This window comes from Schistosoma mansoni, chromosome 1, assembly GCF_000237925.1.
Source record: "Schistosoma mansoni strain Puerto Rico chromosome 1, complete genome".
NCBI classification, from domain to species: domain Eukaryota; kingdom Metazoa; phylum Platyhelminthes; class Trematoda; order Strigeidida; family Schistosomatidae; genus Schistosoma; species Schistosoma mansoni.
This window is the reverse complement of record NC_031495.1, coordinates 47,287,301-47,315,235: the sequence shown is the minus strand read 5'-3', so window position 1 is coordinate 47,315,235 and position 27,935 is coordinate 47,287,301. Positions and strand designations below refer to the sequence as shown.

The window sequence follows — 27,935 nt, the reverse complement described above, 5'->3', positions numbered from 1 at the left end:
TGATTAATTTACACGCTATGTAACTTTATCAGTGAAATAGTAATGATCATCTATTAATGCGGACAGCTAGGTTCTTAGTTCATTAAACGATTTATTGTTAAATGTGCTTTGAACAGTAATAATATTTTCTCTAATGATAAATTTTAGTTATTTTTAGAAAACTCTTATGGATTCCTTTTTTCTCATGTAATTCAATTCATAGATGTCATCAACTCAAGTTATGTGAAACCATCTGTGAGCGAACCGAATTATGTTATCAGTAATTCACTGGATAGTGAACATTTAGGAAGTGAATTAGTTTGTCAAGTAACAGTACGAAGAATTCATGGACAATTACGTCGTCTTACACGTCACAGTCAATTCAATGCAGATGTTTTACTAACAGCAATACCTTTTGAATCTTCTAGAGCATTCTTTCGTTTTACATCGGATCCGTGTAGTTCCAATCTTAGTTCTACAAGTGAATCTTTATGTCCATCCAAATATTTTGAAGAACAAAGTTTTGGTTGGATTATGTTTGAGTGTGGCTTACAAGGTTTAGCATTTTCCTGGGTTCAGCGTAGTGGATTCCCTGATCCAATATCAGCCGAACAAGATGCAAAGACGACATCTACCGACCAACAACCAAAACATACTTGGAAGGAGGTAAATAAAAACCTACTAAAGGATTTTACGATATGTTTCATTTTATCTTCCATCAATAAATAGCTGTCTGTTTTTTCATACCAGCGCTTATTTCCAGCAACTCGTAATTTATTATTTGTGTGTGTAAATTACCTATGCTCGAAAATGTTTGAGTTCAGATGTCATTTTTTTGTTTAATTTCATTTGCCATATACAGAGTAGTGTAATTTGCTTTTAGTCTTATTGGTAGGATAAGGTTTCATGATGCTACTATCCGGCTGCTCAACCGTAAGTGATTTATGTGAGTTTCGGATCACATATCTGCTATCTGAAAGAGGGTGCCTTTACCATTAAGTTTACACTTCACTGGATATCATCTAGATTTTCGGGAAATTATACAGAAGTACCTTGATTTCTGTATGTTAGTTGCAATTTTAACTCTCCATATAAAACTGGAACATAGAATTATCATTCTACTTCATTACTAAAAGCGACAATCAGTCTAATACATACCATAAATACTTATTTTTTTCTGTGAATTTTGGTCAACTATTATCTCATTTTTATCAAATATGCTAACTTTTTTCACAAACTTCCAAAGCAAATGTAAAACTATTTGTCTGATTATTGACAAGGTCGATTGTTATCTTTGAAGTAAAATCTAACTATAAACCTGGATGCTTCAAATAGATCATATAATGATACGCATAATTTTCTCTCCAATCATAATATGAACCCATAGCTTTATGTTCACAGTTGATATTAACAAATGCTTTTGATACATGTTAATTGCTCAATGCATAAAAAAAAGGAAATTTACTAATTTATACATTAATTTTAGACTGCTCCTTCTGGACTTAATACTTCGCCTCAAGCTCAGACTGGTGATTCGCCAAATGATAAAAAAGTGAATAACGTCAACGGTTTGTCATCAAAATTAGTTGTTAATACAGTATGGCTTAATTTTGCTGCACCGAAACGTTTACCTAATAAAAGAAGAATAGAACTTATCAGGTAAATACATAATGACAAGTTTGATCATTAGGAACATCAGTGAATACTTTCGTGTTTATGTACTAAAGTTGTTATTTTAAAAAAATTAAATACAATATACTATCATTAGCTTTTGATAGACATCTAGATACTACTGAAAAGAAGTAAATTATTTTAATACAATTAGAATTCGCACTGTAAAGCGGATGTGTGGATTTCAAATGAACGTGCGCGAAATATTTTTACTAAAATCTTGATCATCCGTTTGATTTTTAATAATAACAAGATAGTGTGCCTCATGGCCAACCACTCGGTACCTCAATGAGTGATGCCTGTTGATGTACGAGTAAGCTGGAAGAAATCTTCGGGTAACCAAATTAAAACGTGACACCATCCATGAGGTCATTGGCAGTCGAGCTGAGTCATGTTTATGGAAACAAACTATCTGGTTGTGGTCCAGGCGATTATATAACCAATGGTTCGATATTTTGGGTGACATGGGCCAGAATCGGCTTCAATGGAGCAGAAGGATTCCACACTTTTTCTTGACAATTATATTTCGCTACGCTAAAGCAATGTGGCAACTTGAACCGATGCATGTATGTGTTAGAATCTACATTGTGTATAACTGACTGACTGTGGCTTGCTAGAAATTTCGTCACCCATATTTTATTCGTAAATTGTTCTTGAATCAACCAATTTTGAAAGTGGTTTTTTCTTTCGTATTATTTTTTTATAAACTTCAAAGAATTGGCATGATGTTTACTTTTTTTGCTTAATGTAGATCTGATTGGAATTTACTGAGCACTGCTGCTCCAACCATTCGTGCATGGATAGATCCTTGTAATCGTTTAATTGCTATTTGTAAACAGTTTCGATCAAATTCAGAACGCCGTCTTTTATCTGTTATTTCCTGTCTTATGGCTGAAGTTGTTAATCCAAGATCAGAGGTTCTGAATACAATGAATAATAATAACAAACGATATTCATATCCAATCAGAAATAAAGTCCAATTAGTTATGAAAAATGATGTAATGTTTATTTTAAACATTTTGTTATTTTGTCTTTGTTAAGACGTCGAATTATTAGGTTGCCATTTTTCAATTCCAATGATTTATATAAGGTGAATTAATTACTACTGAATTTTAACTAAAAAAACATTCACAAGCTACACAATACTTAACAACGTACCTTACAGTTTAAAACATTACTGAAGTTTAGATTCTTTAATTATTCAACCTACAAATTACTAAGAAGTGATGATTTTTAGACTAGCTGATATCTTTCTAAAGCACAACAGTTTCTTTCAAAACTTCTGCCGGTTCATATTACGGGTTTTAAAGTAATTTTATAAACCATCTTCACCTAAACTGTTTATTCTCCATTGTTATTCTTATTGTGTTTAAAATGAGATTTTCTGACTACAGACTTTTGTTCCTTCTTATTTTTCTTTAGGATTTAGAGGGATATGCTCTACATCGTACGGAAACTGCTCATGTATTACGCTTTGATCCTAGTTGTCAGTTACTAATTGTCTTGAGGCGTTATCTACTAACAATGAGTGATTATTATGGGATAACAAGAGCTGACGAACTTTTGTCTGAAATGCTTAAAGATTCTGTTGTCCCCCAAAATGAGTTTCTTCATCGTGGAATTCTCTCATTAACACGAGAATGGCGTTTTTTAGTTGATTCTCTTGCTGTAAGTGTATCAGATTTGAAAGCTTTACGAGAGTTTGCAACACCTTCAATTCCTTTGTGCACTAATTATGCAGTTGATGTTCGTCAGAATGACTTTGATGAATCTTCATTTCCAAACGCTATTATCCGTAAGGCTGGTTCAATGTTTAGTACTTCTAATGATTGTCAGATTAAAGATAATGACTCACTTCAGCAAACCGGGACTGGGAAACCACTTATAACAAATCCAAAAACTGGAAATTATCTTACCGCTCCTAGTCCTGCAGTTACATCTCGCCTGTTGAAAATGGTTGTTGGTTCGTTATCTCCCACATCTCCTCGTCCTGCTAGAGCAGGGTTAACAAATATTGAAGATGGATTAAATCCAATTACAGATGTCAATTCAAGTCAGTTTAAACGTTGCTATACAATTGTAATATGGTGATAAACATTGTCAATGTATAAATATAATCCATGGTCTTATTAAAATATTACCTAAAGTGTTTTTCAATAGTCTGATATCCTTAAGAGAGAGGCATTCTCTTCATTCATTCCAATTTAGCGAATATAAATGTATACATCGGACATAACGAGACAATTTAAGCAGTAATTGACTATTCAGAACCAACAAATACGTAATCCCCCTTTCACAAATGTTTAATTTCATCCCAAATTGTATTTATGTCAACACACTAGGTTATTTGTGTCTAATTCTTGATCAGACAGTCAGATAAGAGTGTTTGTAGTCATGTGATTTTCTCTCATGTTACAACACTGGTAAATCAAGAAATATTATCAGTTCATTAAGTTAACTGTTGGTTTAAACCATGTTGGAAGTTGCAGAAAATTTTCTTGAATCCCATGCAATACTAATAATTAATGATTGAAGACGTTACAGTGGCACATTTGAATCTATTTTCTGTCTTCTAAATATTAAGTCTCATTATTAACTTTCCATATTTTGATTTGATTTATTTCTCCTAAATTTTATTTTATGTGCTTAGACTTACACTTTTTTCGATATTATTTCCTATCTTATACTCCTCATCTTAATGATTCCCAATTCAGATAAGTGTAAGAAGATATATGAATAAATAAATCAGTAACACAGCCACAACGAGCAAACAATTAGAAAAATACAATTATGTCTAAACCAAGCATATAGTGGAAAAATAGAACACAATAGGTTACTTTTAAATTACAATAGTTTTGGAATAGAAAATGAAATGACAGTGAATCATGCAATAAATGAAAGCTTATGGTTTGTCGAATAACCCAGGAACAAAACTAATTGTCAATACTTTGCAAACTTTGAATTAAGTGAATTAATGTTCCCAAAAGTAGCTTCCTTTGTTCGTCATAACTTCTTTATTTTTCTACTTTCATCACAATTATATTTGAGTTTCGTTCAATGTCTTCATTCCATCATTTCTCAGTACATTTAAGAGAGTTGCGTAACTATTATTCGCTACTCGTGAACTCAATTTTTGGTAATTGCTAATAATTTACTTTTTTAATTTGTTACATACTACTTTATGTAAAGATCATTATTCATACAACTGTACGGCTGTAGTGAATTTTTTTCACCTAACAACTGCTTATATTTTGTTTAGTGACTCAATAGGATTCTTTCATATTTCACATATATAAATGTATTCTTTTTCCTTTGTTTTAAAATAGATATAGGGTGTTATAGAAAACAATCAGATGACAATATTCATTACTTAACTGATAAACCTATCAATGATGATATACAAGGATCAAATCTAATAAATGATGATATTTACGATCAAACAGATGAAGTGTATTGGGATGCAACTGATAAATTAAGTGATTGCATTAATGATACTGGTGATCCTTTAATTCATAATCCAATTATGAAACGTTTCCTTCAAGATGCCAGAGCAAATATCATGGAGTAGGTGCTTTGATTTATAATCTTGATTTGTTATCTTTATCATTTAGGTGCATATAAGTTGAAATTTGTTGCATCTTGTTTTATACTGTGTTTTATTGAATATTTTATTACATATAAGGTAAATATTTCTTATAAAATGTCTGATATGTTTTCGTTTGATTTTCAGTGAGGCTTTCTTTGAATTTATTGTTTTTCTGGTTTCCTTCTATATGTCTATTTGTAGACACTCTTTAACATCTAAAGTTACTCTTTCAACCCCACAGTCTTCAGCAAACATCATTGACTCCAATCAACATAATACTGTTCATACATCACTTGCAAATAGATTATCTTCCGTAAGTGGTACAGATTTACAAGTTTGTGAAAATGATCATGTTGCAACAGCAGTATCCACTGATAACAGTTCTAAGACTTCATCAAAAAAGCCAATAAAGTGTACAAAAGAAGAACAGATTTTGAATACTTCAAACTTTGATCACTATGGTACTACAGATTGTAAAATTACAACGTCTGATTTCGAACAAGCCGCTCATTTGAATGCTCAATATCGTTATATGGCTTATATACAAAGCCTTTTCTCACCATTGCTAGAATCAGTCGGATTAAGTATAAAGGTAAGTTGCTTGCTCAATTTTCCCCGATGGATCTGTGATTAACCCTCTTTATTGTTACACTTGTTGTTATGTGACATGATTTTTAATCAGTAAGATCTGTTTGTTATTAGACTGTTTCATTGAATTTGTAAACTGTTAGCGTGATTATCCAGTTTATATAACTATAAATCTTTCTGTAAAGTATATTTGGTCGCCATATGCATCATTAGTTTCTGTATAAAAAATTTGGTTTTACCTCTAGGTCGAAGGCTCGGGGAGTGGCTACCCAAGGAAATCACCTGCTTTGGTTTTGGTGCCGAGCAATATTCCAGCCCTCAAACAAATCTATTGACTAAGTGTGACACACATATATTCGGTGTTTCCTTGCAACAACGTTTGTGTGTTTAAATAAATAAAATAAGTAAGACGCACATGGATTGTAGACAGCAATGTTAAAAAGAAATTAAACTCAGTTAAAACTGGGTATATTTAACCATGAGTCTCAGTAAAAAGCTGTTGTCAAGAGAATTATTGTTTATTCTCCGGAATTTAATTCCAGTATTTTGGTGGAACTGGCTTTTAAAATTTCATTTGAGTTTAAGTGTAACTATTTGGTGTAGATCTAAATGAGTAAACATAGTCTATTTACTCACTTATTCCATTTATTCCTATTGCGTGCGCGACAGTTTATTAGTTTTCTCACAACATTATTTAATGATAATGCCTAGGGTTTTTATGTGTATTTTTACTTTCAAATAATTCCTATAATCCATTATGGGTTTATAGGGATTGTTGAATTTTAATGAAACCACGAACCAATCTAGTTTAGATTATTAATGAAAACCTGGAAGCACTGGATGTTCGTTTCGTTCTAGTAATGAACGCCTCAGCAGTGCGTACCCGCATTCCCGTATGCATGAATCTAACCCAGGGCTTATGGCACATGAATTAAGAGTTCTCTTACGCGAGACTGAACGTCCCGAGTGTGATTGCTGTGTGCAAGATCGTGGATATGCACTTCTGAGGAGTCTCAAACTAGGACGAAACGGCCATCCAGTGCGTTCAAGTTCCCAATGACGGTCTAAATTAGATCAGTTCATGATTTTCTTGCATTTCATATGATTGATGTATTGTCTTAAGGAGTGTTTAACCCGTATAGGTAAATGACTACAAATCCTACAAATCCTACAAAATCACTTTAATTTTGGTTTGATAACGGCTAGTGTTACGGTTTTGACCAACCTGACTTAACTTATGCTCAGTCTTTAACGACAGTAGATTTGATTGCCACGCACTTGGTCAAAGTTGTAGGATACAATAATATTTGCTTTTTGTTAAATTAGAATCCCTTCTGCATGTAGGGGAAAATCAATGCAAGTTATTTTACATAATGGATTATATATATATATATATATATATATATATATATATATATATATATATATACTCTTGATTTATAGGGAATTCGTCGCACAACCTTGATGAAGAAATTTGATGGTTTTCTCTCCATTGATGGTCTTCTACAAACATTTCAAATCGAAATTGTTTCGTCTGCTCGTAATCCCATTTTTCATTCTTTACCGAAGATTCCTGTATCTGAACAGATAAATGATCCTAATAACCCTCGTCCAACTAATCTCTCGTTTACTCAACAAACATCTTTCCAAAGACAATCAGCGTTTTTGTGTTGTAATTTTGCATCACAATTGATATTACGCGATATTGTTGACTACAATGGTTCATCATTTACATCTCATGTAAGTCAGCATATATTTTATTCTCTAATGAGGTATTTACTGTTGTTATTTTATAACCAATATTCATGCGGTTCCAAATATTGTAATGGTAAAATTCATATATCCACCTTTTCCACTTTTTCGTAGTTCAGCAGGTGCACTGTCTAGGTCATATAGAGCTACTTTGTAGTTCAAACTGTTTTTATTAGGGAATCTCCACATCGTTGTTAGTGTAGTTTCAAACAATCATACACTTTAACTTTATGCAGAATAATTTATTACAGCGTAAAAAATAAACAGCATTTACGCCGGTTGGAAGCGATTTGTAGAAGGTTCTAAATCTGGGTTTCTTACATTTTGTTTCGTTAGTAAGGTGACTAATACTTTCTTTGGGACTCAAACTCATTTCACACTGTACGACTATAAGTGACGACACTGTTTACAACTTGACGAGTAAATGAATTTATTCAGTTAGGACTAGTACACCTTACTGAAGAACCCCTAACAATTAGTAAATACATGTGAAGGCCTACTTGTTGATCATCTCTTGTCAACCTAGTTGATTTTTTATTCGAGTAACTATGATTTGGGGTGTTTTTTTAAACTTAGCTTTCACCGAATAATAATACTATTGATCATTTAACCTTAAAATGGTTAATATACTCATCTTTATATTCTCAGTATTTTGGTTTAAACTGAACTATTTTTTTATCCACTTTCTCTTTTAGAAGCAAAAAACGAATAATATGAGTCAAATGCAAACCACCACTAAACTAGATATTATCTTACATATTGATTTTATTCGACAACACGTCAATTTATCCTTGTTACGTCTTGTTCATCAATTTGTTACAATGATTTATTGTGCTAGAGATACATGTAAATATATGTCACGTGATGATCAATCAGTTAATCCAATTATCATAACACCAACAGTGGTATGGTCACAGAAACATGATTCTAAAGGTACTGTTGTATTCAGGACTTTTTTTTACATATTATTTAATTATTAAAACACAAATATTGGTACGAGGAAGCACCAGATACATATGCGCCGCATAAATCTCATTTAATTTGTGTGAGGGCTGTGATACTGCCCAGGTGCCCAAACTGAAGCAGGTGGTTTTCTTAGGGGGCCCACCTGGAGCCTTTGGCCAAAAGGTCTAATCCACAAGGCAGTGGAGCATCGTGAGGAGATGCAGTCCCATGGTAGCCGGTGACCAACGATTGATTCATACGCCATTTGTTCCCTCAAAATACTGGAGCCCATGTACACCATTGATTTGGAATCAGGGTTTTCCAACTCCCCTAGATGAACCCTCTGTGTCCACCAACCCGGTTAAAGCGTCGCACATTCGCTTTTCATCCTTTCACTTTCGTAAACAACACCCCGGCTACGAAAAGGCAGTGAGTAGGACTTCCCTGGCAGAGGCTATATATTCGCGTGGCCATGTGAGAGCTTTTCGAGAGGGAGAGCGAACTCTCCCCATTCTCAGCCGTACCAGGGCATTGTAGCTTTTCTTTTAAAGTTATTACTTATCGACTTCTAGATATTATCTTGTCTTAAATATCAAGATTACTTATCGTGTATCTATTTATCTGGCTAATATTGACCGGAACATTTATTCGTTAAAGTTCTACCATACTGTCCAAGTTGACTGAAGTGACCTTAAATCTAAAAGCAACAAATTTCAGATGAAATAGTGAGACCGCAATTCTGTTCAAACTAGCATGACGATATTGTGACGTTTCTTTGAGAATAACACCATCTCTAGTAATATATTACTTTTCGAAAGTGTGCTTAGGAATGTTCGGTCTTAATAAAGTACATACACTTTTGCCTGGGCCATTTTCGGTCCTTGTTCTATGCAGTAGTTTGAAGTCAATTATTTCAGCCAATGGATTTTATATTTCACGTAAATATTATGTCAAGATTTCGCCCTTATACACACCAATATACTGGACTTTTTCTGTTAGATACCTCAATTTCATCATATATTTCAAACCAATTTTTCCATATCTTTTTTTAAATTCATGATTACTAACTGCGATATATCTACAGGTTCATCAGATGATACCGATGGAACGTTTCGATCTCGCTCTTCAGCATATGTTCGTTTTGGTGGTGAAGACTCTGTTGATAGTGGACGATCGAATAATCTAAGCGAAGCGTCAAAGAGTAAAAATAAATATGAAAGTGAGTAAACTATGCATAAAGACTTAAAGTCTAACAAAAGCACTATCCAGTTGATACTATGCCCATGGATTATGTCTAACGGTTAAGTCTCTATTAGATTTGGTAATAAGTAACCTACTTACTAAATTCCTTCCATCGCCTATGATATTTGGTTGTATTTATTTTATGTTCATATTCTTTATATGACCATGTTATTTTTATTGCACAAAAAACTATACATTTGGTTAGTAGCTTTGATCTTGACTACTAATTATTTTCGACCTAAATCGACAATGCGATCTGGTTAGTAGCCATCACTCGGTAACATCATATCATTAAGCTTCATCTATCACTTAGCATTCTGTCCATTGATTTTAGCGACTGAAAATGTTATCCCGTTAAATCATAAAAAGCCCACTCCATAACAACAGTTTAATTATCGTTCTATTTGATTTTTTTTCCAGTTTGGTCTTTCCACAGTTTTGTTATATATTAATCTATATTCCACTATTTTTAAAAAGAAATCTTGAGTGAATAAATAAAATCCATAAATTAATGTAAAACTATTTACTGTAAACTTATAATTCTTGTTTGAGTTGTGCATTTTAAGATTTATTTCGATCTCATATTTATTATCAACTGAAACACCACTTTAAGTTAGGGGACTTCGAAATTTTGTTCAATATTCACTCAAGACTCCACATGGGATGACTGATGTTAGAATTTTCTAGTCTTTCATCAAGTTCAAAAACTTAAACTTATTAAGCTAAAGTCTAATGTTCCTTATTTGCAACTTCATACAACCATAATAGCTATGGCCTCTCGTCAAAACTAAGAATCTCTATCAAACCTTGTTGCATTAAACGCGTGATTGTTGATAAGAAAAACTCAGTGATTTGCACAGAGTATTTCGTTAAAAACGATATTAAACCAATTAAAAATTTTTTGTTAGATTGATATAGGTTCTCTGTATTCCAGTTTACGCTTATGGTTAACTTACCTCTATCTCAGGATCCTCAAAGAATTATTGGAAATGTGAAGGTTACGTTACTTACAGCTTTTATCCGGCTAGGCTGTTCAGTTACTACCCTTTCATTAACTTCTAACTTTTAGGCTGTACGTATATCTAACTGTAAACCATTTATTTTCAGGGTTCAACAACAATGAAGAACCATTTCCTGCATTTACTTTTGAACATGATCGTTCTTCTGGTGAGAATTCATCTAATTCTAGCACGGATAAAGATTTGCTGATCATTACTAATCCAGCTAGTTTAAATGACATTATTACTACCACCGTATCGTCATTTTCACCAGTTCCTACTAGTCGAATTTCACAATCTGAAGACTCGTCAATGAATGCCCCAAGATCACCTAGTAATCTTGGTCCTTCATGTTGGAGACGATTAGCGAATTATGTTGAGTTATATTCTACTGTACCGAAGACAAAGACTGTTATACGTAAGGTGAGTTGTTATAGACCATTTTAAAATATGTTATATTTTAATTTCATCATAAATCATACACAACACATATTATGTTAAAAGATAATAGAAATTGGACTGAATAACTCCTGGTGATTAATTGGTCTTAGAAGTACATCATATCATAGCGCAGTAAGTGAAAAAAATGGAACATTTCTTTCAGTTACGAAATATTTTTCAATATCACCATTGTCAAAAAACAATTGTTTATTTTATAGCCCATGCTGTTTTACTTCAAGACATCTGTTTCTCGTACACCTTAGATTCCAATCTACCTTTTGTACATGATTAGTGGAAATTGCTTGTTATAATATTTACAACCAAATTACAGAGTACATGTTCGATATCATATATGGATGTCTGTTGATTATTTTGAATGGTTTCAGTCAGTCAGTCAGTCAGCCACAACGTAGGACCAGGCACATTTATGCATCGGTCCAAGTCGTCACACATCATTAGCACAACAAGATAAACACCAAATTCATAGAAGTAGTTAATTTAGTGGTGGTAGTATATAAGGATATAGTATAGGGAGGAAGACAAATATGAAGCAATTTTAATCTCAAGGTTTAAGGGAAGATAAAGAGTGTATACACCTACACCATTGTGATCGATTCTGCGCCATGTCACCCAGAGTCTCCAACCATTGGTTACGATAGTCACGCGGACCCCAACCAAGTAGTCTGCATCTACCAACATGGCTCAGACTAGAAGTTAGTGACTTCAAGCACTGATGCCATGTTTTGGTTTGGCCGCCCCTAACTTTCTTCCAACCATCGCTAATACTAATCAGCATAGTGCGTCGTGGTAATCGGTGTTCAGGCATACGTAACACGTGGCCCAACCATCTCAGTCGATGAAGATTCATGACCTCATCAACTGATTTACCATCATTCCCTAATACCCTGTGTCTAACCTCACTATTACTTACTCGGTGATCCCAGCAGATGCGAGCAATATTTCTAAGACATCTGTGGCATCTTCTACTCTTTATTGCCATGTTTTATAGCCGAAAGTAGGACAGAGCGAACTGCTGCGCAGTATACTCGTCCCTTAATTGATAGACGGATATCTCGTCTTCGCCATAGGTGACGTAAGTTGGCAAAAGCCAAACGAGCTTTTTGAATCCGTGCTGAGATTTCGTCAGACACCAACCCATTAGGGCTGATCAGACTTCCAAGATAAGTGAAGTTGTCGACGCGTTCGACTACTTCATTCAGTCGACGGGAGTGTTATTTCCAGCAGTAGGTCTATAATGAAGTGAAACAAAAATGGGGATAGTGGACAGCCTTGACGGACATCTCTTGAAATTGTAAAATCAGATGACAGTTCGCCATAAGCTCTCACTCGACTGGTATTGATCGAGTGAAGAGCCTTGACAAGATTTATGTACTTCTCAGGTACACCTTTCAATGACAGACACTTACACAAAACCTCTCGGTCTACAGAGTCAATTGCTGCCTTTAAGTCAAGAAAAACTATCATTCTCGGACGCCGATAAGCATGTCTGTGCTCTTAAACCTGAAGAATAGTGAATATGTGGTCGATGCAGTCACGACCAGGTTTGAAGTCAGCCTGATTTTCTTGTGTTCGCAGTTCACGAGTCTTAGCTAGGCGCCCGATAATTATTGAGGCAAGTATTTTAGATGCAATATAAGTCAAACTGATCCCTCTATAGTTATCACAGGATGATTTTCACCCCTTCTTATATATTGGGACAATCAGTGATTGTGACCGGCTGTAAAAGACTACGTCCAACTCCAAGATTTTAGCTTAAATATTAGTCAACCTAATCGTTAAAATTGGACCAACATATTTAAAGACCTCTGGAGCCAGCTCTTCAACCGACTAGTATGGTATGGTAGGACCTTGAGGAACGATTGTTCCCGCCAGTATAACTCGACTGGTTAATCACGTTAAGCAAGCCTGACCACCACGTCAAGGTAGCAGCAACAGTCGGGTTTTAAATGGTTTAATGAATATCATAGTTTAACCCTCTTAGAATCTGTTTATTGGTTTTAAAAAAATTGATTGAATACTGCTCTTTAATATCTACACAATCTGTTTTTAATTTCAGCCTATCTTCACTTCAGTACCAAGTGGAGCTATGCCTACTATCACAGAAGAAGATCGTGACCACAATATTATATGTACTTCAGAATCGTGTAATGTTAAAAATGATCAATCTGGCAGCTATCATCCCACCAATCATTGGCCCCCAAGTACTTTCAATCTAAATTCACCTACAGTGAATAAGGTACTGATTTAATGAATTTCTCTTCTATTTCACTTTCTTTCTAGGTATCCATAAATCTCAACATTAATTGTTTGACCTTTATGTTTTATTTTTTTACACTTCACTGTATTGCTTTTTTAGAATCAAAGTAAACGTTTTCATAAGAAGTCGTGACTAATTCGAACCATTTCTCCAGAAAAATGAGTTGTTTATCTCCTTTGTCTTTTATTTTGCTTATTATCTTGGCTGTTTACTAATAATTTAGCCTATCCTTTTTAATTATAATAAGTTCTATTGTTGTTTCAACTGGCATTTATTGTAACAGTAATCAGAATAAATTCCATGGTAATGTTACAACATCATTAGTAAAGTTAATGAAATATGTAGTTATATATTGTAACCATCATTATAGTTTACTGTAATGTCATCATTCCAATGTATCTATTCATTAGGGCCAGAGCAAAAGGGTGACCATTAAAAAGGGGCACGGAAATATATTAGTCAGTAACTTAAAGTAAATATGTTGCGAATATCATAACACAATAATATTCAGGAGTAACTGGAAAGATTCACTAAATCTCATTACTATAGAACCCTATACTAACTATTAGGCAAGTTAACTAAATTCTCGAAACAGATGTATGTGATAACATGACAGGGGTGGTAATAATAATCAAAAAATTGTCGCTTAATTTCAAAAGTTACAATATTCGTTGAAAGTATTGAATGTTTAAAGAGCTGGGTTTTTAATTAGTCGTATGGGCAAAATAGATTGATGTTAAACCAACCAAATTTCAGACCCTTATAATTTTTTTTCCTTCATTCAATTTGCACCTTTTTGATTATTGCTCTTATCAGTGCTTGCCCTTTTCCTCGCTTGTTCATTAGTGTGAACCTCATCTCAATAAACTGAAACTCGTCATTGTTCACTAGTGTTCATAGAGTTCTTTTTTCAGTTTATTTGATGTCCTATCAAGTTTTGTTGTTTCAAGCAATATTATTTACAACCATTTACATACAATCTGTAGAAATAAATAGTTAACAATAGATATCACATCTTATATGTAAGCTTTTTCGATACATTATAAATAACCATTGAGTTTATTACTAATCTGGGTAAGTGAACAAAAATAACTTCTAGTTTTCCAATAGTCTTCATTTACGATTTGTATTTGTTTTTTAAGGGAATTCTGTTCGGCAGGAAAACTTTTCCCACTGTAACATATCGTGTTTTAAATGAAGAAATAGACAGAGATCACGAATTAATCGGTTCTAAAGAAGTTAACAGTCAAAATCATAAGTCTTCATTTACGAATCCATGGAATCCTAGTATACAAGCATTTTTATCTCGCCCTTCTGCTGTTGTCATTGGAGATAAATTTCAGAATATTTTTAAAGTTCCAACATGTAATAATCAATCATCAAGATATCCTTTTTTTGGTTTATCTGATACATCATCAAAGAAAGATCGTCTAACTACAACTAATCATGGTTTAGAACAATTTACTTATCCATGGGTTTGGGGTGAACGTATACCACTTGTTGTATTTGTTACAGCGAAAATACGTCAAATGGCTGTTAGTGCTGTACTCAGTGAACTTAATTTGAATGCAGGTGTTAGAAATGTTCATGGTTCATTTACACTTACTAAACAAATACGGGGTCATGGTTAGTCTTTTGAATCACAATTCATATTTACCGTTATAAAGTTTATTTATTTTTATATATGATTTTTAAGGGATTTAGTTATTAATTAATGTAACTCATTGTATCATGATGGATAAAAACAAAAATTATTCAGCGAGGTTAATTTCCTTTTCCATGACATCATTTACGTAGGCTGTACATTTGTCTTTAGAGTTATTTTATAAATATATGAGTCTTTAGAAGAATGAAAAGAAACTACATAATAAAGTGATCTGAGATTTCAACTATCAAAGCGTAGTGACCGGCAGGTCAGAGAATAGGAAGATAAAAATAATTTATGGATCAGAAATTTGACAAATAATTGATACAAGGGAAAACTGAAAAGCTTAAAGGTCATGATAACTATTGAATAATAATCATAAAAAAATTGGTAGATCATAATAACTAGTAACGGTTGAAAAAAGTACAAAATAATAACGATGTCAGTAACAAGATCAAAACACATTAGGAAAGATAATTAGAGTCAAGGAAGGATGAAAGGTTGGACGTATTATTTTTACACACAGAATTCAGGACATTCTATCTCGCGCGCGAGCACTTAACTTTTAAACCACTGTGTTTTCGTCTGGTCTAGTTATAAATGCAAGTTATCTCCACAAAACCCCCGTATATATGGTAATTTTGCTTACTAGCCACTACGAGACTCACTTTTTGAAGTTCTAGTCAGACTTGCGAAGTTCATTCATGTCGTATGTGAGAGTGTTATCTACCATAGGCAACAAAAAGTGATAGTTTAATGTCACAAAGTGACTAAAGTTAGGCAATATACGTCATTGGGTTCCGGTTCAATAGTGCTCGAGACCATAAGTCCTGAGTTCAACTCTTAATGGCGAGGTCTTGGATGCACCTTTCTGAGTTGTCACATATTAGGAGGAAACTGCTATCCCGTGTATATTTATATGTCTAAAAATATTCATTTGAAGCCAAGGAGATGAAGTTATACTCATAACGGTGATAATATTTTACTCAGTCGTAATGAAAATAAATAAATAATTACATGATCATTTTACATCATTAGAATTGAGTTTGAATGAAAATGTGAGATTCCACGAGATACAAGAATCGTGTGATTATGGTCATATTCGCGATGGCAAAGAAAGACTTGTGCTTTTCTTCAATACAAACGGGTTAGGTCAGAGACGCTTAATAGTAATCTGCCCTACAAGACCGAATAAAATTAGTTTTAATCGTTTTTCTCCATGGTCTTGGATGCTTTACAAATATTCACTATCCAATAAGCACCTTATAATCTAACTTTTTAAAAAATTTCCGCTTATTATGAGTACGTTTCTCGAGACTTGTTCAGAAAACTTAATAAAGACTCTTCTCCCACTCCTTCCTATATAATTACTACTACATGTACATTTGTAAGTTTTTAAGTGAAACTGAAAGCGACATCAAAAAGATATTGATCCATCTTTGATTGGCTTAAACAAGCCTTTTGTGTTGTATAGTGAAACCAGTTTAGCTACAGGAAAGTTTATTTTCAGTGACTCTTTGCCTCCATCAATTCTTCCCAAAATCTCTTCTTTATTCTTAACATACTTTGTGTTCAAGTTAGCAAACCATATTATTTCATATGTGTAAATGTTATCCAGTGATCGATCAACCATAGAATAATTATATTTTAATTAAACGTTTAATCACTCTGTTTAAATGATATTTCTGCAAATGAAATTAACACTTTTTCCACAAAAAATTGTAATCACTATCATTGTATTTATTCTTCTTTTATCATTTAATAATTGTCCATCAACTAATCACTATGAAGGTTTTTTTAAAGTCTCATTGACTTCTTTGCTGCTTTTTTTCATATTGTTTATCATTTAGGCAGTTTCTCAGAAAAATTCCTAACACATAGTTCAAATTTACACTATAGTGATAGTAATATTCAATTAACTGAAAAGTCACCATTAAAAATTCAGTAAGTTATTTTCAGAATAAATTAAAATATGATATAATTATTGTACAAGGTAATTATAAGTTTTTTGCTTATCATTCTGTTGTGACATTTCTTGCTGATTCCTAATTCATTATATTTACAAGGATATGAAACGGTAGCTCAGTAATTACGGAGTCCGACTTCCGGCTACACTAAGTTTGAAAATCAAATCCTTCTCCAACTATTCCGGTTTGAGCAACCTAATAGTATCAACAACGATTATATAATGTTACAAAAAACTAAGTTCATAAAAATATACCTAGTGAATAATTTGATGAGTAAATAACAATATTTTTTGATTATTCCAGTAATAATTAAATGTAACCTCACTTCACCACCTGTAATTTTGTTGTACACAAAGTGTTTTTTTACAAGTATTACGTTTCATAGTAATTTCTTTGTACATATGATTTCAAGCAAATTTTGCTATGCATTACTAATGAGTTTGTTTACTATTTAGAAGTTGAACACTTGTAAACAAGTTTTCAAGAATTGTTATGAATTGTTCAATCAACATGATGTTAAATCAATTCTTTGACTTTCTTGTTATTTACTTTATAGATTGTTTTGACACATCATATTCTGATTATAAAAAATTTACTCAATTCTCTTTCATTTTCTCCAGGGAAGTTGTATGTGTAAAAGCTGGACGTTCACATATCATGCTTTCATGTAGTCGGAATTTACAATCAGAAAAAAATGCTTGTGTTATAAGCCTTGGAAGAATACTGGTCACTTTACCACATCATCCTGTACGATTACATAGTGTTGTACAACGTCAAGCTAAACGTATCTCTTCTACTGTTTATGAACTTTTAAGAAATCCAAATACCGGTTATGCACAAATTCATTCTTGGTAATTTTATATTTGTATTTATTTTAATTTTATAATATTTTTGCTTTTTATATGAAGATTTTCACATTTTATTTTATTATAACTTATTATTTATTTCCTCAATAATTAGGCGTTCGTCTGGATCTCGTATGACAACAACTCCAACAACCTGCAGTACTACTACTACTGCTACAACAGCAAGTGATCCATCAAATTATTTACGATCGTCAATATCATCATATCAACCATTAACAACAATGGAACCTGGACAAATTGTAGTGAATGCAAAAGCTGCTAACAAAATTAATCCATCATCACCACCGTTGTCATTTAATCTCTTAGCTGTTTTACAAGGTTTAACTGTTAATGTAGCGTTGCATTCTACATTGAAAGCTGTTTATCATGTTAGTTTAAAATTTACTATCAAATATTTTATTCATTAATTTTTATGGGATTTTTGAATATGCCTTGAATATGCCTAAGGATAATTCATGTTTGTCTAGGAAATCCACTACATTATGTAGCTTTAAATTGTAATTGTTAACTTGAGGGCTCGTGATGGTACTATACTGAACTTATTGAATTATATCTACGGTTTAGAACTCATTATCCAGTAGATGAAGTCTAGTGCATAAATGAAGTCATCATTACATGTTTAATGTTCGTTTGGTTATTTTCAAAAATAGTTATTTTTGTATTGTTTATATTGTAAAGTAATATCAAATATTAAATTTCTGGATTCTTTTTTTCTGCAAACCGAGCTAATTTTTTGATATAACACAAAAATATAATTAACAGTTACCGCATAACTCTATACTTCCTTACTTGTTTACCTTATTTTACTATACGTAGTCATTTAATACATAGTTGAACCTCTGTTTATTTACTCATGTTTAGCAACATACGTTATCGCTTCTTATTTCATTGCTTCAGCTGCATTAGCACTCTCGTTATTTTTACAAATTATGCGCGTTGACTATTCTTAATTTCATGACTTACTTCTTAATTCACTAGGATTATTGTGAATTTTTTAAAATTCACTTGACTAGTTGAAAGGAACTCCGTTTACAATAATTTTTCCTATTCATTTTTCTCACTGTTTTTGTTTCATTTTAGATTGATCCTGTATATGTAACTGGTCAGGTTGGATCACGTAACTATGTGGATATCAGTATAACAGATCATTCACTTAGTCTCAAGTCTATGGTCAGTCCTACATTAATCAGATAATGTTTATAAGCAATAGTTTTTTCGCTTTTATTCATATTTTATGCATGATTTTTGCAGGTGATTTATGAAAGTTTCTAAAATCTGATATCGATTGCTTGTTTCTCAGAACAGGATCTACTCTTTTGGGACCAATTACAACCTAGCACTTAGTAAAGTTATTAGAGTTCTATTTTTGACTGAGTCTGAAGTACAAATTTATGTAGAGTTTCAAATTAGTATGGACGCAACTATTCACTTCCCTTTGGCTGATATAATTTCCTATTCAAAATTAACTGGCACAAATTGACTGAGATTTGGATTGTGTACTGTCCAATGCAAATTCAGTAGTTGAAATGATAAAACTTTTATCGTGAGATCTAAAAACTGATGGTTCGACTGTAGGTGGAATTGTAGATACACATTTCGGAAGAGTTCCATATGTGAACTGTGCAACTATCTAGTGTTCCCGTTTTACCAATAGTTGCACACTTCGCGATATAAACCATTTTTTAGTTTTTGTTCTGTCCGTTTATTTTTTTTGCTTACTTACAATTTATGTTGGTGTTATCAACTTTTCAAATTCTTTAAAGTGGTATTGTTTCATTCAAATGCTAAATAATGAACTAGTTTATTTCTGAATATATCACTTTTTAGCCTATTAACATCGTTAAATTTCCATATTCCAGCGTCCCCCAGCTAACTTTCCAACATCAATCTCATTACCTTTCCCTCGTATTTTGGCTTCAATTGTTCAACGTGTTTCATCAGGCGGTCGTTATGCTCGTAGTCAACGAAAAGAGCCTATACTCACATATGGTTTGGAAGCAGAACAAGGCCTATACTTGGATATTCAAATACAAATTGATACTTTGGAACAGAATTTAACTACAGACATGTTGAACTATATTATGGTTGTTGTAAAGTTATTCATGAAGGTAGCATACATAATCATTCTGTTTATAATAAAATATCGTTTATACCTTTATTAGTATCCTAATTACATTGTCAATTACTGATAGCTTTGAGATTTAGATGAAATGCTTTGAATTCAATAAAAATTTAACTGAAAAATTATTCAACCGACCAGTTCTCTTTTATGTGGAAATTTAAATAATAATATGGTAGTCTATCTTGTAAAATCTATCAGTGTTTTTCATTCAAGATAAGGAATAATAAACATGGATTTAATGTTTACTGATGATTTTTTCTCAACGACAGCGGAAAAGCTGCAAGAGAAGGGAATACCAAACAACTGTTTAATACAACGAAGAAATTGACAGGGAAATATATTAAACCAGAGCAACCAGTCAAGGAAAAAGAAGGCAAACCAAGCACTGAGATTCAAGACCAGGGGTACAGATGGGTAGAACACTTCGAGGGACTCTTAAATAGGCCAACTCTATTGAATCCACTAGATATTGAAGCAGCACACACCTTTCTATAGATGTCACTCCACCAACAATTGAAGAAATCAGGCAAATCAATAGTGGGAAAGCAGCTGTACTTGACAATAAGCCGGTCAAAGCACAAAAGTCGGACATAGAAATAATTGCAAACACGCTACACATTCTATTCAGGAAGATTTAGCAGAAAAAACAACTGCCTACACACTGGGAAGAAGAATACTTCATCAAAATACCAAAGAAAGACCTGAGCAAGTGTGAAAACTATGGAGGCATCACATTACTATAAGCACCAGGTAACGTTTTCAACAGTGTTTCTAAACCAGATGAAAGACTCAGTAGACGTCCAACTTCGAGATCAACAGACCGGACTCCGTAAGGATCGGTCGTATATAGACCAAATTGCGACACTGCAAATCATCGTCAGCAATCAATTGAATGGAACTCGTCACTGCACATCAACTTCATTGACGACGAGAAAGTATTTGACACTGAATAAGTGAACATTATGGTGTGATTAGCTGAGAAGATTGTCAAGATCATCCGGAATTTACACGACTGACTACACCGCAAAGTAGTGGATGGAGGACAGTTGAAAGACGCATTCCAAGTGAGAACCGGAATCAGAAAAGACTGCTTACTCTCCCCCTTCCTCTTTCTTCTGGTGATTGACTGTATTATGAAGACCTCAACATCTGAGGGGAAGTACGAAATACAATAAACAGCTTGGATGCAACTAGACGATTTGAACATCGCAGATGAAGATGCCGCTCTATTCCATACACACGAACAAATACGATTGAAGACAGCTAGTGTAGCAGTAGCCTCTGAATCATTAGGCCTCAACATACACAAAGGAAAAAGCAAGACTCCCAAATACAACACGGAGAACGCCAAGCCAATCACACTTGATGGAGAAGCTCTGGAAGATGTGAAAACATTCATGTACCTGGGAAGCATCATTGATGAGTAAGGAGGATCTGATACAGATGTAAAGGTGAGGATTGGCAAAGCAAGGACAGCATTCCTACAATTGACCAACATATGGAACTCAAAACAACTGTCCGAAAACCAACATCAAACTCAGAATCTTCAATATGGACGTCAAGACAGTTCTACTGTATGAACCTAAAACGTGGAGAACTACTACAATCATCGTAAGGAAGGTGAAAGTATTTATAAATAGTTGTCTACATAAAATACTCAATGTCTGTTGGTCGGATAACATCAGCAACATCCTAATGTGGAAGATAAAATATCAACTTCCAGATGAAGAGGAAATTAGAAGACGTTGGATGTGGATAGGACATACATTGCAGAAATCTTCAAACTACATGACGAGACAAGCGCTAACTTGGAATCCTGAAGGGAGGTACAAAAGTGTAAGGCCAAAGAACACACTGCTTCGGGAATTGGAAGCAGACATGAAAAGGATGAATGACATATGGAAACAACTTGAAAAGACTGCCCATGACAGTTGGGTGGAGAATGCTGGTTGGTGGCCTATGCTTCTACACAAAGGGTATTGTTATGTAAAATGAATACGGGCAAATTTCTCGAGTAGGATTATCTGATAGTATTTTTAGGTATAACTTATTTTCATAAGGTCAGTCCTCTTTCAAACACATTATATTACAGATTCTGTACAATAATAACGTACCATTTTTTTATAATTTAGGAAATTAATGAAGTTATACAAAAAATGGCTGGTGAAGAACGACCTCGTCTGCGCAAACCAATTTCAAGATCTACATATAATCAGATGAGTCAACCAGAAGATTTTATACGTTCAAATACATCCAATACTCAAAATATTCCAACTGGTGACTGGCTTTTGTCACGTGCTGCACGTGGAAGAGCTAAATTTACAATCAAGTATTGTCTAATTGGAATTTATTTAATTTATTTGAACACATATATATTGGTGCAATGGGACACCGAATAAATATGCGCCACACAAGTCACTTGATTTATGTATGGGCTGTGATGCTATCCAGGTCCTCAAACGGAAGCCAGTTGTTTCTAGGGGGCCACAGCCGCAGCCTTTGTTCTAAAGGTCTAGTTCACAGGGCAATGGATAGCAATCGTTGTTCCCGGTTATTTATTATGTATTTCAATAATATTGAAAATGTTCTATTATCAATTATTTACATATAATTTATAAGTATGGCATTTGCGTTCTAATCAACTTCAACCTTCTACTTAGTTAGCTATTTTCGAGTATTCTCCTTGATTTCTAATAGTGATAAGTTTTTGAGTATTTGTTTTTGTCTTTGTTTTACCCTTCGACTTCAGTTATCAGTTATATTTCGCGTATACATTCTCCTAAAATTCTTATACATGCTCATATACGAATACATTTAAACAGGGACATATTACTGAATTTCTTTCAATCGTTACCCTAGATTGTTTAATGATAACCTGCAAGATTTGGAAAATGCATACAGCTCTTTAGGATTTTACTGTATGTATATTATTGACTGTAATTCAAACGATAATATTACTGAATCTTATCACAAACTTTTGAACGTATTTGAAACAATGAAACATTCAAAACTACCGACGTTATAGATAGCTAACACAATCTGTATACATATATATAATTGTGTCTATTATATGACAACAAGACCTTTTGATGAAAATTACTACATGTTACAAGTATAGTTTAGTACTTACCTCTAATCAATGCCGAGATCAACTACATACATAAACGATGTCTCGTACATATCATCAATATTTGAAACCAACTATGAAGGTCTTTTAACTAACGTAATTTATAGGAAAGATTGATGTAATACAGTCTGTAGCAATCTTTAGGGTCATATAACGTTACTTAAAATTGCTTGCGATTCATTTTTATTTTCAAACTGATAGATATTTGTTAAACGTCTTAATTAAATACCAATGATCGATAATGAATTCTGCCAAACCATCAACATGTGCTTATCTTTTACCGGTTACTTTTAAGAATCTCAGATCCTGGAATTCGTTTGTGAACTATTAGAATAATTCTAAAATCGTAGGTTTTATAATCATTGTAACATTTAACTCTTCTGGATAACGCTTGTTGCATTTTGGAATGACAAAATTTCCCTTTTTCATAAGCCTTTTGTTGATTTTCTAGACGGATTCGTCATAAACAATATCTGCTAGTTAAATTACATTTCTTCTGACATGCTCATCTGACTCCAAGTCTCCTACTTATTTGGTAACTGATAGAATGCTAATGACTATTTGTAGACGAACACCAATACATCAAGCTTCCTATTCAAAGCGTTTTCTCTAACTTATAATACGGTTCTTTTAAAAGCAAATCTAAAAATATTTCTTATGTGACTGATTTTATATTCTACTTGTCGGATTTATTTTGTATCAGTTGACAATCTTATTTCTCATGCACCTAAAATACTCATTTCCTTCTCTTTTTGAGATTATATTCTTCCTCTTCTTACAGAATACGAATGAAAGAAATTCAACTGTTAGCATCTACAAAAAATGGTGCAATTAAACTGGAAGCTAGAAAAATTGAAGTTGAATTAACCAATCGTGTTTCACAAACACATTTATTTAATCATCAGAATGTATCAACATTTCATTCATCCAACAACAAACCAAATGATTTACCTCAAAAGAGACCATCAAATTTGAATATTCGTCCTAATACTACATCTAGTTATCACTTTGAATCGGGAAGGAAATCTTCGGTACAATTAACTAGTAGTGAGTATGATGTTAAGCTACTTTATCTCAATTACCTATTTATGGATGTATTTATGCTAGCCATTTTGGGCTCAACATATTAGTATGTAGAATAGTATGCCTTCTGATAATATACTTATAACCAGTAGGTTCATTATTAACTAATTTTCAATGTCTCAAGAACTTACCTATTTGAGTTTTTTGTTGACTGTCATAAATCGTTTAAGGAGAATCTTCAAAACTCTTCAGCAACCGATCTTTTATAAATCTTTATACATTCAGATCTTTTATAAATCTTTATACATTCAGGACATACTTAGAATATAACATGAGACAATATCTGAGTGCTCACTCAGTGTAATGTTGAAAAATAAGTGATACTTCGTAATGAACTAATATATATATATATATATCTACAGCTCGATGTTGATGACTTAAACCCAATACCTTTCACTCCAAATGTTGACGCTTTATTCACTGGGCTACTGAGCTCACTTAACCAACTGACCTATGCAATAAATCTGTACTTTACAAAATAAAAATATATTTAACATGTATATAAATCAATTTCATTAATTTTTCTTTATTACTATTCCTGTTATGCATATTTCAGTCTTATTTTTATTTATTACAGGTCATAATTCTCTTTTCATATATGCTACTATAGCCAATATCGGTTTAGATCTAGGTTATTTTGATCAGGTGAGTTAAATACGTTATAACACTATCCTTTTACCTTTACAACCTAGTCAAATAATTAACAATTAAGATAAATTTATCGATAAAATCTGATCAACTTTCAGGACATTGTTTATTAATCAATTTCATCAACCATTGTAAACAGTAGCTACTCAAGTAGCTAAATAACAATGTTTTTTAAAAAAAAACAGAAGATGCAATTTTATATCCTAAAAGAGAGACAGTCAGAGAGGGTATGGGTACATCTCGGTGACAAGTGCTAATAATGTCTAAGACTTTCTGCTGATTGTTTATGGTTCCATATAACATCAAATAAACTGGGTTTCTACATAATATAGCTTAGTCATCATATTGCAACTTCGTCCCTAATAAATCTATTTTTACTATTTTTTTCAACCGCATATTTTCAGTGTTGCCAGTTTCGTTGATTTACACTTGTATATTATTCACTTCTGTTTTAAAAATTTTACAACCCTTTTGACTAACTACAGTATCATTTAAGGGTCTCTTTTTGTAACGACTGTTTCGAAAGTGTTATTGCCCTTTGAAAATCAGTCACCTCTTTAAAGCAATCATATTTATTTTTATTAAAAAATTTATTCTTATAGACGTTAACTGTAGAATGTGTTATTGGTTAACTTATTTATCACTTATAATTCTAAAGTTAAAGGTTCTGGGGACATTTAGAAATAGACTCATATGAATTTAGATTTAAATAAATTATAATTGAATATTCCGCTACAAATGTTTTTTCTTTTTTTTCAAAATAATTTCCCTGTGCTTTGAATTTATACAGGATACATTTCATGCGCTTAGCCCTGATTTTCAAAATGTTGCATTTTTCCGCACGTCAATCGCTTTACGTTCTTTACTAGCCGATGAAAAATTTGCACCAAATCAAAATATGGAATTGTCCACTTCTAACAGTAGAGGTCATGGTGAACAAGATGCATTTCTTATTTCTTTAAATCGACCCATTGTTTGGCTTAAACCTTTCACACTTGATCGTGGTATGTACACTTTTTTCTTGAAATTTAACTGTTTATATCTAATAAACCGATTATCACTACACACATCGTGTTTAACGGGTTTGTGGAAATGTGTATTAATTGTTATTGTTTGTATTTCTTATAATCAGCGTTGTTTCTTTAGTTCTGATGTAAATGTTTTGTGACAAAAAGCTTGTTTTCACGCCTTCCCATACATTGGATTAATTGGGGATATTAATTTTAGGGGGGCGTTTAATTCTGGATTTTGATTTATTCCTAAATGACAAAATATCAAACAGTTATTTTTAGCATAGCTTCCGATACAATAGTACATCAGTCCATATTGTCATATGAAATCAAGAGAGAAAAGATAAAATTCACAAAAAGAATGTCAGCGTGGTTGATATGGTAATAGCAGCAGTGTTAGTGGAACTAAACAAAAAAGATGAAATAAAATAAAGAAATAAAGAAATGACAATCTTGGAAAATTAAGATCTGTGAAACGATAAAGAGTGAATGAATCTGCATTAATGCCCCAAAATTTGTAAAATCTCATATAAGATCATGCAACTATTGGTCATGATTATCGCGTAAATACCGACGGGGTAGTGGACGCTACTCACAAGACTGTTTGTAAGTACTGTGTATCAGGACGTGACGTCGAAATCGCTACAATTGTCAGACAGAGTGAAAAGTTTCGTTACATTGAAAACACAGCATTGTCACAACACTTGGAGGTCAGAAGAGAATACAGTTTAGATGGCAGAACACACCGAAAGATACAGATGTAAGAAGATTGAAGGCTATGTATAATATGTTATATGAGTACTTTGCAGCTTCTGACGATAATTATATTCCCCCTGCCTATTGTCGTGTTTTGCATATGTGACCTGATATACCTTTTCAAACTTAAATCTGTGCAGAAAGTAATGAACTGTTGAATTGTACAAGTTTTATAATTCAGAAAAATTTTCCTCAAGAAACTCTTGGTAAGTTTCCTTACGTCTATCATCTTGCAACATATTTTTGTTGCTGTTGAGGATGGTAGATCCCCAGAAATCAATTGGTGAATGTCTCATTTTTGGAAATTTGAATTTCTTGTTTTCATGTCTACTTTAACCTTCAGTTTGTATTTTCTACTTCGAAGGACCTTAAATGTTATCGGTTCGCTTCCTCATTTAGTACGCTATTTTGTGACATTTCCCAAGGACATTATTGTACTGTATATACACGCATGAGTTGTATGCTTGTTGATTGTGTTTCCGACTGCTTGTGGAATATATATTTTCTTCGTCTGAACCCGGCCTTCCCGCTCTAGTTACCATAGCTGGGGTGCAGTGGGATAGTTTGACTTGTCCTGTTTTTATGTTGCTAACTTTCGTTCTATTCACCAGTTTCATGTGATATCGTAATCTCATCAAACATAGCAGTTTCTGTTGTCATCATCATCACCATCGTAATGCACTTTTTTAAAAGTTATTTGTTCCTAATTAACTACTGAAATTATTTAATGAATTATATATGAGGTAAACAATATCTGTATTTTCTGTACATAATATTTTTGAAATAATGAATGACTTTTGTCAAAATAGAACAGATTATATTTAAGTGGTATTTACAATTTATAACAAATAGTAAGTTATTATAGCAGTTAATTAGTAATTCAGTAGTAGTATTTTTCTTTCTTTAAATAAATTAATATTCCCCAGTCTTACCGATGGATTGTGATTTTTATCATTATTATATTTATACAGATTATTACAATAAACTTAGATTATTTCCAGTGAAAATTGTATATATTTCAATGTTATTGTCATTTTCATATTTGAAAAAGTGAGTCAATTAAAGCTAGACCGCCAAGGAAAACCTGGAAGCACTAGACGGCCGTTTCTCCCTATTGTGGGACTCCTCAGCAGTGCGCATCCACGACCTCGCATCGCGAGATTCGAACCCAGGACCTGAGGAGTCTCACATTAGAACGAAACGGCCGTCCAGTGCTTCCAAGTTTTCCCTG

The 27,935-nt window shown here is 33.0% G+C and overlaps 1 protein-coding gene across 1 annotated transcript in view; it reads left to right on the top strand.

The window, feature by feature from the left end:
• Smp_171790 (hypothetical protein) overlaps positions 1 to 27,935 on the top strand; it is a gene marked incomplete at both ends in the record, with an annotated part of 108,417 nt that overhangs the window by 32,828 nt on the left and 47,654 nt on the right. Inside the window, 21 exons of the mRNA XM_018794641.1 lie at positions 203 to 645; positions 1,466 to 1,638; positions 2,402 to 2,648; positions 3,073 to 3,703; positions 4,977 to 5,214; positions 5,438 to 5,828; positions 7,268 to 7,564; positions 8,272 to 8,509; positions 9,606 to 9,740; positions 10,871 to 11,184; positions 13,280 to 13,459; positions 14,623 to 15,106; positions 16,976 to 17,069; positions 17,713 to 17,943; positions 18,053 to 18,326; positions 19,039 to 19,128; positions 19,818 to 20,066; positions 22,213 to 22,409; positions 23,989 to 24,254; positions 24,868 to 24,935; positions 25,729 to 25,942. Of these exons, the coding sequence (XP_018649033.1) occupies positions 203 to 645; positions 1,466 to 1,638; positions 2,402 to 2,648; positions 3,073 to 3,703; positions 4,977 to 5,214; positions 5,438 to 5,828; positions 7,268 to 7,564; positions 8,272 to 8,509; positions 9,606 to 9,740; positions 10,871 to 11,184; positions 13,280 to 13,459; positions 14,623 to 15,106; positions 16,976 to 17,069; positions 17,713 to 17,943; positions 18,053 to 18,326; positions 19,039 to 19,128; positions 19,818 to 20,066; positions 22,213 to 22,409; positions 23,989 to 24,254; positions 24,868 to 24,935; positions 25,729 to 25,942 (5,454 nt within the window). The remainder of the gene's footprint in view (positions 1 to 202; positions 646 to 1,465; positions 1,639 to 2,401; positions 2,649 to 3,072; positions 3,704 to 4,976; positions 5,215 to 5,437; positions 5,829 to 7,267; positions 7,565 to 8,271; positions 8,510 to 9,605; positions 9,741 to 10,870; positions 11,185 to 13,279; positions 13,460 to 14,622; positions 15,107 to 16,975; positions 17,070 to 17,712; positions 17,944 to 18,052; positions 18,327 to 19,038; positions 19,129 to 19,817; positions 20,067 to 22,212; positions 22,410 to 23,988; positions 24,255 to 24,867; positions 24,936 to 25,728; positions 25,943 to 27,935) is intronic.